The sequence below is a fragment of the Trichosurus vulpecula genome, chromosome 3 (genome assembly GCF_011100635.1).
Source record: "Trichosurus vulpecula isolate mTriVul1 chromosome 3, mTriVul1.pri, whole genome shotgun sequence".
NCBI classification, from domain to species: Eukaryota; Metazoa; Chordata; class Mammalia; order Diprotodontia; family Phalangeridae; genus Trichosurus; species Trichosurus vulpecula.
This window is the reverse complement of record NC_050575.1, coordinates 241,297,868-241,316,942: the sequence shown is the minus strand read 5'-3', so window position 1 is coordinate 241,316,942 and position 19,075 is coordinate 241,297,868. Positions and strand designations below refer to the sequence as shown.

The 19,075-nt window shown below is 40.3% G+C and overlaps 1 protein-coding gene across 2 annotated transcripts in view; it reads left to right on the top strand.

Annotated features, from left to right (window-relative positions):
* The window catches only part of TRAPPC12 (trafficking protein particle complex 12), a 157,781-nt gene that overhangs the window by 111,041 nt on the left and 27,665 nt on the right, over positions 1-19,075 (top strand). For both annotated transcript variants that reach the window (XM_036751096.1, XM_036751095.1), the window contains exons 7-8: positions 9,069-9,141; positions 13,170-13,243. In XM_036751096.1, the coding sequence (XP_036606991.1) occupies positions 9,069-9,141; positions 13,170-13,243 (147 nt within the window). The remainder of the gene's footprint in view (positions 1-9,068; positions 9,142-13,169; positions 13,244-19,075) is intronic.

The window sequence follows — 19,075 nt, the reverse complement described above, 5'->3', positions numbered from 1 at the left end:
TAAAAGATAAAAATGAAACTTATTCCATGGAATTACCTCCTCCTGGAGAAATACAGCATATATAGATAAGAAAATACAAAAATATATAAAATAAACATATTGTCTTTTGTGTGTAAAGAGTAATGTATTTGGGGAGGGGGGAAGGCAGCAAGGTGATTGGGGGTTAAGTGACTTGCCCGAGGTCACACAGCTAGTAAGTGTCTAAGGCCAGATTTGAACTCAGGTCATCCTGACTTCAGGGGCCAGTGCTCTATCCACTGCACCACCTAGCTGCCCCATTGTTGTATTTAGTAGTGATTACTCATTTATGTAGCACTTTAAAAGATGTATAAAGTGCTTTTCTCGTAACAACTCTATGAGGTAGCATTATTCTTCCTGTTTTGCAGATGAAGAAACTGAGGCTCAGAAAGGTTCCAGGTCACACAGTGAAGAAAGATCAGAAACAGATTTGAGCCCAAGTCTTTCCTTACTTTTTGTCCAGTGCTCTTCCCAACATTTCATGCTTCCTGAAAACCTTGCAATCAAGAATGACTCTTCTTCATCTTACCTTCCCCCTTTACCCTCATCCAGTAATCACCAAGTCCTATCAGTTCTTCCTTCAAAATACCTCTTACATCTCTCTTACTCTTTGTTTTCCCATTTCTACCATAATCAATCCTGGCCCTTGTCTGTCACACCTGACTTGTTACAGTAGTGTCCTTCCCTCCCAAGCATAAAGACCTTAGCTTAAAAAGGCTAAGGTCTCTCACTGTATCTGGGGGCCATTTCCAGTCCTGATCTATATCTCATCACTGGACCTAGATAGCTCTGGAAGAGAAAGTGAGGTTGGTGACTTTGTATAGCCCTTCCTCACGCAAGTCATGGCATCATCTTCCTGATGTCATGGTCCTCCTCGAGAACAAAGGACAAACAACAACAACCACCAAACACACATTTCCTCCACACTTCCGTATTTCTGTTGAGAGAACGACCATTCTCCCAGTCACTCAGGTTTATCAATTCAGAGTCTTGACCCTTCTTCCTCACTGTCCCCCATCCAATTGTCAATAAGTTGGCAGTTCTTATCAGTTCTGCTTCTACAACATTTCATATCATTCCCTTTCTCCCTACCATACAGCCTTGGTCAATCCCTCATCATCTCTCTCTTAAACTACACTAATATATTTTTAATTGGTCCCCTTTTCCAGTCTTTTTGACAGCTAGATGGAATAGTGGATAGAAAGGTAAGCGTGGAGTCAAGAAGGCCTGAGTTTGAAGCCTGCCTCAGACACTTACTAGCAGTCTGACTCTGTCACTTAACCTTTCTGTGTCTCAATTTCTTCATCTTTTTAAAAAACAAAAGAGGGAATTGGCCGAGCTCAATAGCCTCTAAGGTCCCTTCTAGCTATAAGCCTTTGATCCAGTGATCTCTTTTTAATCCTTCCTCCACATACCTGCCAAAATATCTTCCTAAGGCACAAGTCTGACCAAAATTCCTGTGCAATCAAAAATCTTCATTGGTTCCTTGTGGCCTCGAGAATAAAACATAAAAGCCCGAGTCTGGCATTTTTGGCCCCCCCAGAGTCTGGCTTCTGCCTGTCATTTTCAGCCTTATTGCATACTCTTCTCCTTCAGGAATTCTATAGCCCAAAAATCTTAAAACCACTTTTCCCTGACCCTGAGGTTAGTTCTATTCATTATGCCCAATACTTGTCATTCAGTCCTTATTAGAATTCATTAGGACTAAGAAAAAGTTTTCCAGTAGAATATAAGTTCCTTGAGGGCAAGGACTTTCATCTTTGTATTACCAGGACCCATTCCAGTACCTTGAACAATAGTAGTATACATGTTTTTTTTTTTAATTGAATTTCTCCACTTGATCTATTAATTGGGAAAACACAATTCTGATGTCTCAGAGTATCTTGCAGGGCTGTGCTGTGAATTACCTATACCAGTGCAAACTTGCCTAGTATTATATTTTATCCTATGAAATCCAAAATTGGTGATTTTTTCTGGAGTGGCTTTAGACTTTCTTTGTTCTGGTTCTACACTTGGAGGAAACCAATGGGGAAATTGTAGGCACAGCACATTTGCCTACCATACAAGTTTCAGCTCTTCTTTCAGCATCAGCATTTCTTTATAATAAGCTTGGAGATTTCCTTTTTCTCTTGCACTATTATTGCAATACATGTCTATCCAAATCAATGTGCTGTTATATATACCTTGTTACCAAACTGCACTTCTTGCTATCCCCTGAACTCAGAATGTCATCTCCCATCTTCATTCATGCCTTTGCCCAGGCCATTCCCCATGCCTGGAATGATAGCATCTCCTTTCATCAGAGCCTAACTAGGAGTGTCAAACCCAGTAGGTTGATGATGGGTAAAATAAGGTAGTATGTCTGTGTTGGGTGCTAAGAGATGAGATGATTCATTCTAGCCTCTATAACCAATGACACTCAACTACTAGGAAAAGGCAGAGGGAGGGAGGGTGGGTGATAAACAGGAGATAGGAAGTGAGGGAAAAGAAGTGTCCAGTGGGGCAGAACCCTCAGATGTAGTACTGTGCCACTTGGGACTGAAGAGAGAATATGCTTTCTGTATACCAGTGCCCTAGGACAAAGCCCTGGTTGTCCTACCCTTTATATTGCTGTGGTCTTCAGCTCTGCCTCTTATATTCCTTGACTTCATTCATTACTTGGTTCAAAGGGCTTTCCTGGTATCCCCAGTTAGTGCTTTCTCACTCCAGAAAATAGCTTGTGTTTACTTTCCTGTATAGATATTGCATTCTACTCCCCATCTATACCCTCTTTCCCTACCCCCATAGTAGAATATCAGCTTCTGGAGGGTTCAGGGGCTATATTATTTTTGTCTTTGTTTGTACAACACTTTGAACATCTCAGCCTCTTAAGGGATGGTTTAACTGAAGTGAATCCTTTCCTAGATTTGTATCTAGAAGCAGTCATGGTGCAGTCTTTTGCTTCTGTTACTTCACCCAGTTGTTTACTTCAAAACTAGGCTGGGATTTCTTACATATAACTATTAAGCACAAGAAACTTTAAGAAATATGTGTCCCTTTAGAGCCAGAGAATTCTTTTTCAACCTTTATACTCATCCTCAACCCAAGAATTTTCTTAGGTTTTTTATTTGAGTATAGGTTTCTCACTATACGCTTAAGCAATTAAACTTTACTTGTGCCTGAAAACATTTAGTTCATCTGCTTCTTCAGTGAAGTACTTTACCTCCAGCCCGAAGCATGATGAGTCTGAGTCTGTAGTCACTGATAAGATGTACAACATGAAGGTGAGTGTGTAGCCAAGCTTGGGATCTGAATTCATGTGCCTTCCACAAGCTTGAGTAAGGAAAGGTCACTCAAGAGAGAAATCCTGTCCTAAAAAGACATAGTTTATATGTCTGGCTCCAAAAAATGATACAGACTGCGAAGGCACAATTAACTCCCATACTTCTTAGCTGCTGGTAAAGAAAAGCTCACACTTTCTTCTCCCTTCTAATACCTAGGATAAAAAAGGCAAGATTTTGTGAGAGGTTCCTAACCATAAGTCTTAGAGAGCTGTGGCTTTTTCTCACAGCTAGCAAGTGTTTGAGGACAGATTTGAACTTTTTTCTCCAGCTATATTTCCAGTCTTGCTGTTACTTTAAAAGTATTTCTTCTGCCACATGCTTCTGTCCCCCCAACCCTCAGGAGCTCAAGTATCATTCCTCCCACTTAACCAACTGCTAGAAAGAAAAAAAAAGCTTTTCTTTGTCTTCACTTCCTACCAACCCAGGAAGGCTTGGTCTTATCCCGTTATTCAGATTAGGACAGAGGCCATGCCACACCATAACTGTTCACATTTGAATAGTGCTGTTTAGTGTTACAAAGCCCTTTCCTTCCCCACAACCTTTTGTATTGATAGTGGAAATATAAGTGTTATCCCACTATCATAGATGAGGAACTGAGGATCAAAGAGATTAAGAGGCTTTCCTGTAATCAGACAGCTAATGTCGGAGCTAGGATTTGAACGTAGGCCACCTGGCTTCAAGTCCATTGCTCTTTCCATTGTACCATACTGCTGGGCCATTCTCTTGGTGGGACCTCTTTAATTTTAACTCTTGATGTGATAAGAATTTAATGTTACAATAGCTAGTTAGAAGGTCTTTTGATTTCTGATTGCTGTTTTGGCTATTACTATGCTGTTTAAAGTGCCGTGATAATTTCCAAAAAAGAAATTATATTAGAGATTTCCATAGTAGGAGTATAGCTTCCTAAGATCTTTTCTGCAGTGCAGTCCAGAGATATTTCTGACAGTTAGGATGAGTTTCCTCTTTAGGTATTTCTGTTCTATCCCTTTTTTTTCCCTATCCTTACCCACTCCTGCCCATTCAGTTACATATTTAACACTAAGCCCTTGTTTCCTAGTCAACATCTTTTTTTTTGCCCGTTTAATTCCTAAAAGACAGATGAAGCAAAAAGGACTGTGCCATGCCTGTTGGGTAGCAAGAGGCCAAGTTTTAACATTCTATCCCAAGTTTGTTCCCTCCTTGTTTCATGTGGCATAAGTTAAAATGTTCCAGAATCATCAGTGCCGTTTTCTCTTGTGAGGAACTACCTCATATTCATGGGAAACGAGGGCTGGCTCTATAGATTTAAGAAGTATCTGCCTAAAAGAAGATAAGTGAATCCATGGCAACAGATGAGATCATTAATATAATGGGGGGGGGGAGAACCAGAAGAACAGCAGCAGCAGCACCTTGGAGGAGAGAAGGAGGGTTGAGTGAGACACCTACTCTTTTAGGGAATGAGACATGGATGATGAGTGAGCAGAAGAGACTGAAAAGGAATAGGCGGACAGATGAACCAAGGTAAATCCAGCACAAAAACCTAGGGAATGGGGGATATCGAGGAGGAAGGAGTAGTCAGCACTCCCCAGTTTTATATAGGTGTCAAGAAGGGCGAATATTAAGAAAAGTCCATTGGATTTGAGGATCCTTGAAGAAAGCAATTGTTGATTAGTAAGGTTAAAAACTGGACTATAAGGAAATGAGAAGAGAATCATAGAAGAGGAGTCAGAGGCAAGGAGTGATGTTGCCTTCTCAAGAAGTTTGGGTGAGGGGGATGTAGGAAGAGAATTTGAGGGAATAGGAGGTTCAAGCTGAGGTGTTTGTTTTTTAAGGGTAGGAGAGGTGCATGTTTGTAGGTATCAGGAAACAAACCACTATATAGGAAGACATTGAAGATTAGAAGGAGAGGGGAAGTGATGACAGAGGCAAACTGCAGGAGAAGAACAAAAGGGATGGGATCAGAGGCACTAGAAGTGAGTTTGGCTTTGGCAGGGAGAAGAGCCACCTCTTCATCCAATCATACTAATGTTATCATGTCTTCTATGCTTCTTGTCCATATTCTCTCATAAATCTTCCATAGAGGCCATCTTCTGTGCATAAGTATTGGGACAGCACTCAGGTACTCTAGCTTTTATTGATTGCTTATACCACATGACCAGCCAGCCTTCATTTTTGATTGTATGTGAAATATTTCAAAAGTCTTAATGCTAATTTAAGGTATTAAGACTTTTGGATCACTCTGTATAGTAAATAAAAGGCCTGGTAGTCAGTAAAACATAGAGTCAGTTCTCACATCTTACACCTACTGTCTTGTCTGACCCTGGACAACACATTTAATTCTCAGTGTCCCAGGCAACTCTTGCCAGTTGGCATTGGGGGGGGTGAGGGGGGGTGGGGTGGGGGTGGGGGTGGGGGTTTCCTCACCAGGAGTTTCATAGTCCAATGAAATCACAGGTCTGGATCCAAAAAGTAAATTCCTTTTGCCTTTTCTTGTACATAGGTCATTGTTGAGAGAAGGCTTTGACCTACTTAGAGCCACCATGCCCTCCCTTCATCGTTTCTTAGATCACCTGCAGTTTTGATTCATTGGAGATTATGGTGTTGCAAGATTCCCAACTGGGAGAACATCAGTTTTACAAGATGTGTTTTTGTGTCAGGGAGTGTCTTGAGATTGTTAAAAGCAATGCACAGTTTCCCAAATGCAATTCAGCCTGCTCATTTCCTCCCATTCAATTCTGGGGCCAGCTCATTTTCGAAACTGACAGCTTGTTTGAATGGGCCTGGTTGAAGCTATTGCAGTTGTACAGTTCTCATCTCACTTCCTCTTCTAATTTGGTTTTGATTTTGACCATTGCTCTAACTAGTCAATGATTTGCCTGCAAAAAGCTGATGCTTATGTGTGTTGTTCAGTTGTTTTCAGTTATATCCAACTCTCAGTGACCCCAGTTGAGGTTTTCTTGGCAGATACAGTCCTAAGATGGATTGCCATTTCCTTCTCCGACTCATTTTACAGTTGAAGAACTGAAGCAAACAGGGTTAAGTGATTTGCCCAGGGTCACACAGCTAGCAAGTGTTTGAGGCCAGATTTGAACTCAGGAGGATGAGTCTTCCTGACTTCAGACACAGTACTCTATTTACTGCACCACCTAACTGCCCAATTCTTGTATAGCACCCACATTAGTAACTTTTTTTCCTGTCCATTAAGATGTAGTCGGTTTTATTTTTTGTGGTATTGTTCAGTGTTTGCCATGTCCAGTACCACCTGATTGTCTTCCTAAAGAAAACATTCATGTTACATAAATTCCTGAATAGTCTTAAGCCTTTGCTTTTTGTTTCTTAAACCTAGATTATATTTTTCAATCTCTTTTTCTCCATCCTTCCCTGTGCCCTCCTTAGCATTAAAGTCACTGAGTATCAAAGTATATGTTGGCTTGGTTTTAAATAGATTTGTCAAGTTTATAGAACTGGGAGATACAGTCTTGTGCGCAAGGATTAGCATGTAGGCCAGTGTAGCTGGATCATAGAGTGGTATATTAAAAGAATGGAAAGATAGAGGCCTAATGTGATCTGATCCAAGTTTTAGGAAAACTACTTTAGTAGCTGAGAGAATGGATTGATGTGGGAAAAAACCCAAAGCAAAAAAAAAAAAAAGAAAGAAAACAGAAGGCCACTGCAATAATTCAGGTAAAAGGTAATGAGAACTTGAATTAGAGTGGTGAATATTGGAGTAGAGAGAAGAGAACATGTATAAGTGATGTTATAAAATAGAATCTACAAGACTGATAATGAATTATATATGTGGGTGAGTGAGAGTGAGGAGTTAAGTATCACTGAGGTTGCAAACCTAGATGACTTGGAGAATGGTGCTATGAACAGTGATAGAGAGGTTCAGAAGAGGGGAGGGATTGAGTTCTATTTTGAACATGTTGAATTTTAGATGCCTATGAACATCCAGTCCAAGATGTCCACTAGGCAATTGATGATTTATGTCTGTAGTTCAGGAGAGAGAGGAGGACTAGATATATAAATCTGAGAATCATCTGCATCAAGATGATAATTAAACCCATGGGAGCTGATGAGATCATCAGGTGAGAATGTATAAGGACAAAAGAAAAGAGGGCTCAGGGGACACTCACAATTAGTGGGTATGTATATGTGGATGAAAAATCAAAAATGGAGACTGAGAGTCAGACAGGTAGGAGAAATGCTTAATATAGGAAGTATATTGTATGTGCTTAATAAATGTTTCTTGAAATGAATTAGTAGGTATAGAAGTGAGTGAGAAAGGAAGAAACATTGAAGATGTAAAGGAGGGATCTTTAGCTTGAATCAGAAACTTCTATTTAAAGTGACAGTTGGGGAAAATTTATGTGCTATATTAAAAAAGGCTACAGCACCTCTTCATACTCCTGAGGAACCAGTTTGATATTTCACAAAAGTTAATAATCATTCTCATGTGGAACATATTTAATATTTTGCTTTTTAAAAAATGCATCTCTTCTCTGTGTATCCTGTCTCTTATTGCTTTATGGGCATCATAAACATGAACTCCACCATCAGTAGGAGTACAAATGGCGCTCTTCATTTATAGTCTCTATCTCACTATGATAGTAATCAATGATTTTTCTTATGTGTCTATATGAAACATTCTTGTATGAATTGGTTTTCATGAAGGCTTATGATTTGTGAATAATCTATTCCTCCTAGAAGTATATATGGTAAATCGAAGAGCTTTGGGAATAGCAGTACCCTGTAGACCATTGGCAGATAGGTGGCTCAGTGGCTAGAGTGCTGGGCCTGGAGTCAGGAAGACCTGAGTTCAAATATGGCCTCAGACATTTACTAGCTCTGTGACCCAGGTAATCAGCAGAGGGAAGGTATTAGTATTAAGAGCGATCAAGAAAGGCTTCTTGAAGAAGGTGGGATTTTAGCTAAGACTTAAGGAAGCCAGGGGAACCAGGAGGTGGAGGTGAGAAAGGAGAGAATTCCAGGCATGGGGAAGAAGGAAATGGCAAACCACTCCAGTATTTTTGCCAAGAACACCCCACGGACAGTATGATCCATGGGGTCATTAAGAGTTGGACATGACTATCAACGACTGAACAACAATTAAACCACAGCCTCTGCTTCCAGCTTGCCCCTCTTGTCATCATCCAGGGGAGCAACTTCTTGGAGAAGAGGTCTTCCACACCCAACCTGACCAATACCAACCACTGACCAGTTGCCATTCATGGGCAGGTAATCCCAAGAGTTCCCAGGAAGAGTAGCAGCAGCCTCAGAACACCAGCCCTGCTTCCCTGTCCAGGGAAGATATTCTTATGGAGTGGTTACCTAGAAACTCCCGTCTGTCTCCATGTCAGTCACTGCCACTAAAGTTCCAGAAAAGAAAGTTCTCCTCCCATCCTCCTTGGCAGAAATGTTTCAACATCAGAAATAGCATATAGTTTTGTTTTTTTTTTAATGGAAATGGCACTATATACATTACCCCTCTACCTTTTCACTAGACCATAAGGACCACAGGACCAATGCTTCTTACTTGGAACTAAAACCTTATGTCTTGTCTTCTCCTATTAGAATGTGAGCTCTTTGAGAGCAGGAAATGTCTTATTTTTCTATATGTATTCACAGAACTTAGTATAATGCTTTGCATATAGTAGTGCTTATTAAACATACATTCATTACTAGAAAATTATACCAGGTTCTAGAAACAAACTCATTTTGTTTTTGTTTTTTAAACAATTACTATAGATACTGAGAAATTTGGAACAAGGCTTAGCTGAAGATGGGAGCATGAATAACATTACACAAGAAAATAGGCTTGGTAAGTATTCCCCTTCTACTATGTCTTCTGGAATGCCTGCTCCATAGTTAACACATTTTCTTTCATCTTAAACCTCTTCCCTTCTTCCATCTTCTGGAATTTACTGAGACTTAATTTCCTCTTAATAACACTACTTCTTACCCAAACACCCTTTATCATAATAGCTACATTTTCTCTCATAACCCCCAGCTAAGTGATTGCGGTAGAGGAGTTGGAATTCTCCTTGTTCCTCATTTCCAACTTCATCAACTTAGCAGCCTCTCCTGCTTTGAATTCATGCTACCAAATTTATCATCCATCTCTGAGATGGATATTTCCTTCTTTCCTTCCTCAAAGAGTACAGTCCTTGACTTACAGTCTTTTCACCCAACTTCTGCCCTCACTCTAGAGGACTTCACCATCCACATTGATGCCGTCCACTCCCTCTCAGCTGCACACATAACTGGTTATGTCCTTATTATTGCTGTCACCCACAAGTGTTCCACTTCCAAGTTCACAAATTCTGAAATTCCTTTATCTGATCATAATATGTTATTATTCCATTGGGCTGTATAACTTATGACCCCTAACTGTTCCTTGCCCTTACTGTGACTTCCAGCCCCTCCACCCCTCAGTTCTTTCCCAGGTCATCAGCCCTGCACTTGCCACACTCCTCTCCTTTTTCTGTCTTATGCTGTTGATGAATCTCTTCATCTCTACATTCTCCCCTGCCCTTGAATCCCTTGCCTCTTTACCTTTCATCAGTCATGCCTTCCTTGCCAAACTCCAACCCTAGATTGTTGCCACCATCCTCTTTCTTCATTCCTATTCGTGTCCTCTGAATGGAACTAGAGAAAATAACAAAATCATGCTAATTGGTTCCACTACAAATTTGTTATCCTCAGCTGGGCCCTCCCTTCATCAAGGCAGTCATTTTACTCTTCTCTAATCAATTTAGCATCTCACTTACCATTTTTTCCTCAAACTGCCCATAGTTCTTAGCTGAGGACATGGCCATCTGCTTGAATGAAAAAACTGAAGCCATTTTCTGAGAGCTCCCTCTTCCCTCCTCTTTATCTCACTTTACTCAAACACCTTCCCTCACTTTCTTCTCCTTCATTCTTGAATTAAATAAAGAGGTAGACCTGATACTTGCCAAGGCCAACTCCTCTCCAGCAGATCACCCTCACTATCATACTCTCTCTCTCTGTCTGTCCCTGTCTCTCGGTCTATCTGTCTGTCCGTCTCATTTTTATCCTCTCCCTGTCTACTGGCTTCTTCCCTGCTGCCTGCACACATACCTAAATGTATCTCACATCCTTAAACCTTCACTTGATTCTACCATCATCACTACCTCTTATCCTGTATTTTCTCCTCCTATTCTCAATCACTTCACTCTGTATTAGATCATACGAGTCTTCTAGTTTTGTCTTAAACCATGCCTTAAGCATGGATCTTAAGGAATCTTAATGTTATTCCCCTATTCCTAAAGCTCAGATCTAACCATGTTACTCTCTATTCAGTAAAATCCAGTGGTTCCCCATCACCTCTAGGATCAAATATAAAAGTCCTTAATTTGGCTTTTAAAAGCCTTCTTTGGGGCATCGAGATGGCACAGTGAGTAGAGCACCGGCCCTGGAGTCAGGAGGACCTGAGTTCAAATCCAGACTCAAACACTTGACACATTTACTGGCTGTGTGACCTTGGGCAAGTCACTTAACTCCAATTGCCCTGTCTTCCCCCCGCCAAAAAAAAAATAAGCCTTCTTAACCTGGCCCCTCCCACCTTTCCAGTCTTGTTATGTCTTACTGCCCACCAAGTACTTTGTAATCCAGTGATAATGGCCTCCTTGCTATTTTTTGTTCATGATACTCCATCTTTCAGTTCCAGGCATCTTCCCTCCCATGCCTGGAATTCTCTCCCTTCTCACCTCCACCTCCTGGTTCCCCTGGCTTCCTTCAGTCTTAGCTAAAATCCCACCTTCTTCAAGAAGCCTTTCTTGATCTCCCTTAATAGTAATACCTTCCCTCTGTTGATTACCTCCAATTTATCCTTTATGTATTTTGTTTGTACATAGTCATTTGCATGTTGTGTCCCTCTCTAGATTGTGAGATCTTCAAGGGCTGAGGCTATTTTTGCTTTTCTTTATATCCCCAGCACTTAGTACAGTGACAAGCACATATTAGGTGCTTAATAAATGCATACTTATTTGATTTTCTTGCTCATCTTACTCTATACCATCCTGCCTTTTATATACTTTTTATTGTTTGCCCAGATATTTAGGGAGTGATCACAAGGCACAGACGTAAATCGTTGTTAAAAATATTTTTGTGTTCATCATCTGAAGTGATGAACTGTGTATTTTTTTTTTCTGGATTCATTCCGTAACATTGGGAGTTTTTTTTAATCAAATTCACCCCTAAAATTATTTTGCTTGGTATCAGCAAAATGGTTATAATCTAAGAATGAGTAAGTGAAAAATGTGCCAGGGAGAGGAAAACCTCTCTTTTTAATTTTCAATTTGCTTCAGCCAGTACTCTTACTCTGAGTATTCTCAGGGTATCCAGAAACTTATTCTAACTCGTACTAGGCCCCTTTGAGTCCATTCTTTTCTTCAGCAAACATTCCTTAGGCACAGTAGTGTTGGGTGGGGGGAAGCAGAAAATTTAGATGCAGTCATGGTCCTTGCTCTCAGTGAGGATGTAACACATCCTCAAGTAACTTTAGGGGAGGAGATAGGGTAGGCTAGAACTTGTTATTTTATCCATGTAGAGACCTACCATTATGGAAACTGGCTCCACTCATGTAAATTATGTATTTGTCTATAGTTAAGAGTTTTAGATAGTTACCTAAGGCAGTAAGAAATGAAATAAATTACCCATGGTCACAGAGCCAGCATTTCTTAAAGACAGGACTTGAACTCAGGCCTCCTTGGCTCTGAAACCAGCTCTCTGCCCACTGCCTCTGCCTCTCAGTAGAATTAATAGGCAAATATGCTTATGTACTTTCAAGCTATAGATATATTTACCAGAAATGGGAAATAGCAACTAGACCTGTGATTTCATTAGTGTAGGGAACTCCTGGGACAGGAGACTCACTCTCCTAGTGCAAATCAGTACCTCCTCTACAGCTTAAGGGCTTGACTTCAGCAGAGTTGCCTGGGGAATGGAGAGGTCACATGACTTATTCAAGACAACACAGCCAGCATTCTCAACACAGTGTCAGAGATTGGACTGAGCCTGTCTTTCTGGCTTCAAGACCCACTCTCCATCCACTGTCATGCTCCTGCCCAATACTACCTTGTAGCTTTTTACTTTTGACTCTGAAGTGCTTTCATGTCGTTTATTTTATTTAATCCTCATAAACAGCCCTATGAGGTAAGTAGGGTAAATAGTATTATCCCCATTTTGCAGATGAAAAAACTAAGGCCTCCAGAAATAAGGTGAGTTATCCCAGAGCCCAAGGTTGCTGGCTCTGAGACTAAGGCCCTTTGTGTAGTGTGGGCTTTTGCACCTGGAGAAGGCAGTCAGCCTTGGCAGCTGGTTCTCCTACTGGGAGTCGCTGGCCTGGAGAGCCCTATTGCTCGTTGGTAACTTCTGTTTGGGAATCAGTGTCCCCCGATTATGTTGATCACTTTGGTTTTGGAGCTGATTAACCTTACCCTGCTAAAGGGCATGATGGTCCTAATGATTCACATTTACTGAAGTTACCTTCTTTTTGTCCTATTTTTAGAAAAAATGTAGCACTTAATGATAGCATTTAGTCTTTTGTCGGCATTGAAAGCTGAGCACTTGCCCTGCTGGTTTGTATTGTTGCATCCCTGATTCAGACATTCTGTTCCTAGAACCAGTTGGGGGTTAGTCCCTATGCCGGGGCAGTATTTTCTGGCTCATGGTGGAGTCTGACAGCATAGTAAAAATGCTAGGCTAAAACCCAGTGGTGTTAACGAGGGGATCTTTTAAATCAGAATTCACAGAACCCAATAATTGATGGCTGGAAAGAACCTCTAATTTATTTGTGCACATTCACAAGCTGCTCTTATTTTCCAGCCTCTGTTCAGCTGTGGAGGTCACGTCTGGGCCGGGTGATGTACTCCATGGCAAACTGTCTGCTAATGATGAAGGTACGTGGGCGGCAGTAACTGCAGAGCTGCCGTATATTCTGGAGTAGGATGTCATGAAGAAAAATGGAGGAGAATCACTGGTGCATTCTGGATCAGGGAAAGCTACCTGACTAAGCATGAGGGTTTAGCTTAGCAGAGAATTAATTAGACTAAGTAATGGCATATTTAATAGATAGCTAAGTGCAATAACATACTTCAAGGCTATATCTATGTGAATTCCTTCTGAAATCAATTCAAATAGAATATAGAATTTGCATTTTTAAATTGAATTTTTCAAACACTGAGCTAAATACTGTAATTAGGGCCAATTACCTGCTCCCTCTCTCATCTTTTCCAAACTCTGCCCCATGAAAGGTCTCTTGTGCGTAGTGAGTACGCTAGGGGTGTTCGGGGTTTTTCTTTTTTTGTTGTTGTTTTTTGCTATTGTTTTGATTTAATTTGATAACGTCTAGAGCCAGGCAACACTACCATGCCCTCATATGAATTGTGACCCACAGCTTTCAACCTCCTGGGGAAAAATCTGAAAAATAAAGGAGCCAAAGTGATGCCAAACAATTTGGTCTTACTGGGCTACTCTCATTTCGGAGCATTTTCATCCTAGTTTTTGCAACAGTGTTTTTTACTTCTTTATATACAAAAAACTGGAACTGCCCACACCTTCTGTTTCTCTCCCAGCCACAGGAATCAGAACGTCCTGATGATCATCTGGTGGCACAACCCACAGGCTGCACAGACCAGAAGCTTAATGCTTCTGTATGAATCAATTAGCAGCAAACACCCAAGAGCAACACTATTAGCACTCTACCTGCTATTATAAGACAGAGATCATAACTTCTCCCACACTCTGAGTTTTCAAGCTGCCCAAGGTCATATCTGAACCTGGTTTTCCATAAGGCAAAGCAGGCAATTTGCCAAGTGAAGAAGCTTGCTCAGGGGCTTTATTTTTTAACCTTGAAATATCAGTTTCCTGCCCCTAGTGGGATGGTGATCTTGATTTGAGGAGTAGGTCTCAAAGGAATAAAGTGTATAAATAAATTGACACCATCAGATTAGCACATTCAGTGACACAAAGAAGACAGTGCAGTAAGATAGTATAGAACATGTATGTGCAGCGGCACGATAAAGAGCTCGGAGTCTGAGCCCGAAATCAGAAAAAGCATTTATTACTCGTTCTCACGAGGAAGGACGCCACCCAAACGGTAGGGGTTGAGGGCACTTTAATTATATTTTACATTTATTTGGTTTGAATAAATGGGTACATCCCCTCAACAGAGCAAGGGGAGTACAAAGGATTCAGATGGATGCCAATCCTTTTATAGACACGCCCTTCGAATCTCCCACCAGGCTCTTCATTGGCCAGATACAACCCCCTGACTGCTTACGTCATGCCCTCCTCTAAGCATGCGTACAAGCCTCTGACCTTTCACCTGACTGACCTGAGACCTGGTCTCTGCCAGATCAGAGCTCTGATCGGAAGCAGCTCCAATCAGTCACCTGGCCTACACTCTGCCAAAGCTGGGGGGGGGGGGTGGGGGGGAGTGGCGGGGGAGGAGGAACGCTCCCAACTGTGAAAACAAAATCACTCCCTCATCTCTTACAATATGATTTAGGCTTTGAAACGTGAAATACAGGTGAAAAGCTTCCCCATGATGATCTCAGTTTTCCTTGCCAATCCTTTCTAAAAAGAGGCACACTTTGGAGGTATGGACATGTAAATTTTAAAAACCGCATTATTTTTCAACAATACTAGCTCTGTCACTTGGATAAATCTGCCCTCCCCCCCGGGCCTCAGTTTGAGCATTTGCAAAATGAGGAGACTGGCCTAAATCATCCCTATGGTCCATTTCCAGCTTTAAATCCTTTGATCTTAAGTATCTCCACAAGCACTTCTAGCCTCTAAAGTTCTATCATCTATATATCTAAGACCTTCTCTTTTACATATATGTTCTTTTTATAAGAAAATCAGTGGTTTTTTCCTAAACTTAGTGTTTTACAGTGTCTCTGAAATATTTCTGGTACTGTTTGCTACTTGCATTTTGCTCTTATTCCTACAATAGGTCTTCCCACCTTGATATATGTCAATAGGAGTTCCACATGCTAACAACCCCAGGCCCTTTCTTTTAACAAGTCCTGTGTGTTTCATCTCTCCTCCAGGCACTATGTTAAGCAAAACCACTTCCTCTGAACTACTTGTCCACATTTCTGGAAGTCTCACTGTAGCCCTCTAGAGTCCTATAGCTCATTTACTCTGCCCATCCAAAAGCAGGTCATACTCTCTAGCAGCCTCCAGAACAACCAGTGCTGAAATCTCCCACCTGGCCACCTGTGGTAAAACTGATGGAGCACCCCCACCCCCTATGGTCATTTTGCACTTCACCTAGAATGTACCCAGCTTGCCAGAACATTCTTATGCAAAACACCTTTTGAACTAGCAGCTTTGATGTTTCATTATGCTCTAGGTCTAAAACTCCTCCAAGAGGATTGAATTTACCTGTTAAGCTGGTAGGTTTTCATTTGAATTTTTAAGATGCATTAATAGAAAATGGTCAAGTAAAGATAAATCTGTTCCTCTTTATATTCTAATATTTAACAACAGCAATAGTTAGCAAAGTCAGTTCTTTGCTCCTATATGTCACAATTCACTGCACAGTGGCATGCTGTGTTTTTAAGGGAAATTTACATATACTAATATCTAATTTTAATGTTCAAATTAATCTTTTCATTCGTATATAAAAGAATGTAAAATTCAGGCTTTGGCTATTTTGAGTTGATGCAGTCTGTTGCCATCTAGTGAGTAGATGTGTTATTGCAATAGAATGTCATTCATGTATATATATGTATATGTAGTATGTGTGTATGTGTGTGTATATACACACATATATATGTATACATACACAGAAATATACATGCATATATATTGTTCGCCTTTTAATTGGATTATTTTTATGAGCTAATGATGTTAATCAGCCATTGAATAAATTTTAATAATATCCGTATTAAAGTGAAATAAGCAGTCATTTAATTTTTAGGATGAGAAATTTAACATAGACATTCTAATAGTTTGCTTTAGCTCTATGTTTTGGCATATTATACTATTAAAATATGCTTGGACTGTTCAAAAGATATTAAAAATTTCACCACTGTTCTTATTTTTTAAAAAGTTTCTTCATATTCTTAGATCTTAAAAGATAGAAATTCCCTTCAGGTGTACTTAGGATATAGGCATATTAGTCATAGGCCAGCTTATTTTAGTGTACAAGGTAGCAGCTCAAGTATGCCCTTCTGATTTCACCTACCCTCTACACCTTCCTACATAGCTTGAAATTCTTCGTTTTAAATGGGAGTGTGTGTGTGTGTGTGTGTGTGTGTGTGTGTGTGTGTGTGTGACCGACCCCATAAATCACCCACCCAGTTGTTTAAATTATGCTACACCAGTCTTTTCTGGTTCTGAAATGGTTGTAAATCTAGTTTCATGGGCACCAAACAAATGCCACTGCTAAAGGGAAAAGGGTAGAGATTGAATCAAAATAGATTTGTCCCTTTGAACAAATCATTCATATCTTTCTTCAAGGCCAAACCTATATGATCAGGAGAGTAAATTAGATTCATTGTGAAAAACCTGCAATAAGTAAACAATCCTTTTAATTTGATTTGATTTTCAATATGTCACATATTGGGGCAGCTGGATGGTATAGTGGAAAGAGTGCCAGCCCTGGAGTCAGGAAGACTCATCTTCCTGAGTTTAAATCTGACCTCAGACACTAGCTGTGTGATCCTGGGCAAGTAACTTAACCCTGTTTGCCTCAGTTTCCTCATCTGTAAGATGAGTTGGAGAAGGAAATGACAAACCACTCCAATATCTCTGCCAAAAAAACCCCCAGTGGGGTCAGGAAGAGTTAGACATGACTGAAAACGACTAAACAATAACAAAAATGTCACATTTTATTTTACCAGAGTGCATAGCTATAAATCTCCTGCCTTTCTATGCAGAAAACATAGAGAATAGGGGGAATACAGGAGCTGCATGTAGCAATTACTTCTTGGTTTCTTACCGAATTCTGGTCCCACTTGCCAAAAGTGTGTACTTAAACACACTATGGTCGCCATCACCGTCTCATCTTCTAATGGTTTCTCCTCCTGGCCGCCTCAAGTCCTTTTCCTGTAGTCTGTGAATTGAATTACTGCACTATATTGATAGAATTCCCAAAATTCACTGCTGTGCTTTCATTGGTATAATGATATACCTGGTACACAGCATAGTATAATAGATCCATTGCATGTCTGTGAGAATTTCACTTTTTGAAAATGCCTCCTTTTTAGTTCTTAGGCTTCATTAATGTCTTTCTGTGTGCAGTAAGTACTTTCATACTCCTAAATAATGATCTGTTGTGATGGTTTTACCTCTAGTACACAGGAAGGCTTCTGAACCTGTGGAAATGAGTGCACTTGGTCTCTGGTTAGGCAATGGAAGCTTGAGTATCACTATGGAATCTAGATATAATAAAAATGAAAAGTATTAGGTAGGCCTTTTCCCACAACTTCTTTTCCAGATCCCTTTATTCCCCCTACTCAGACCTTTCTTATAGAGCTGTTTACACAAGCTAAAATTTTTTATGGAGCATAAGATTTGGAGCACATATTTAGGTTAACGTGCCTCCAAAAGGTTAGCACATTTTCCCTGCTCATTCATTCATAAGCCAAAGATAAAGGATGTAAACATGCTCATTGATGAGTATTAATTTCTGATAGTGTAGAGCCCTGTTGAGGTATGGAATTTCAGATACACCCACATATTGCCACCCAACTCCCAAAGATAGGAGGTAATGTAGACTATGCAATTCATCCACCTGTGTCTACTGCCCCACTTTTTTCTGGCTCCCTCCCACTAATTAACTGTAGTAACAGAAATCCTCTTTCTATCCTATCTACTTAACAGGGTGGCTGTTGGGAAGAAAGCATTGTTATATTGTAAGATGTTTACTTAGCACCACAAAAGCCCAGGAAAAGTTCAAAGGTCATAGCATACTTAACTGTAACCTTAGATTTAAAATTTTGAGCTGGAAAATGTATATTCCCCTTCCCACACAGAGACACCCTTTACCCTAAAGGGGATTGGTGAAGTAGCCTCCAGAACAGCAGTAGAAACAGCTTGGCTTGTATGAGGGATGACACTCTCAACATTGACTAAAAACAGGCCAGCTGCTGCCTCAGTTACTATGAGGCAGTGACAGGTAGTGAGAGGCAATAGGAGCAGGAAGCCAAGGTGCACTGTCTGGTTGTACAGCTTATCTAGCCTTGAATAAAATTAGTTTTAATGAGCTCCACTTGAAGTTGGTAGACTGTAAGGAAAACCTGGAGCCTTTTATTTTTTTTTCCTGCCAAATTGGAATTTTACATGTTGCCTGTCTTTCTTTATAACATTCCAATTAGGAAACTAGTAACTCCAAGTCCAAGTTTGGATACAATTTAGTATGCAGAAGAATAAGGAAATAAATGTACCTGCTGGGATATTAAGATTAACCATTAAAAGCAGAGAAATACAAGTTACTATATATTTACTTTATAAGTAAGCTGAAGAGTTAAAAGTCTTCTTGTATGTTTTTCTAAAGAGTAAGTGCTCTTGGTACCAGGTAAAGAACTAATTACACTCAGGTGTATGAGCATTACCTTGAAGTTTTTTGTTTGTTTTGGCGGGGGGGGGGGGGTGGGGGGGGGTGTTAAGATTTATTTTTAAGTATCTTAATAGCCTGTCTCAATTCTTAGCCTTTCTTAATATTCCATTGAGGCACACTGAATGTGAATTAATCTTATTTATTTGGAAAGTGAATAAAG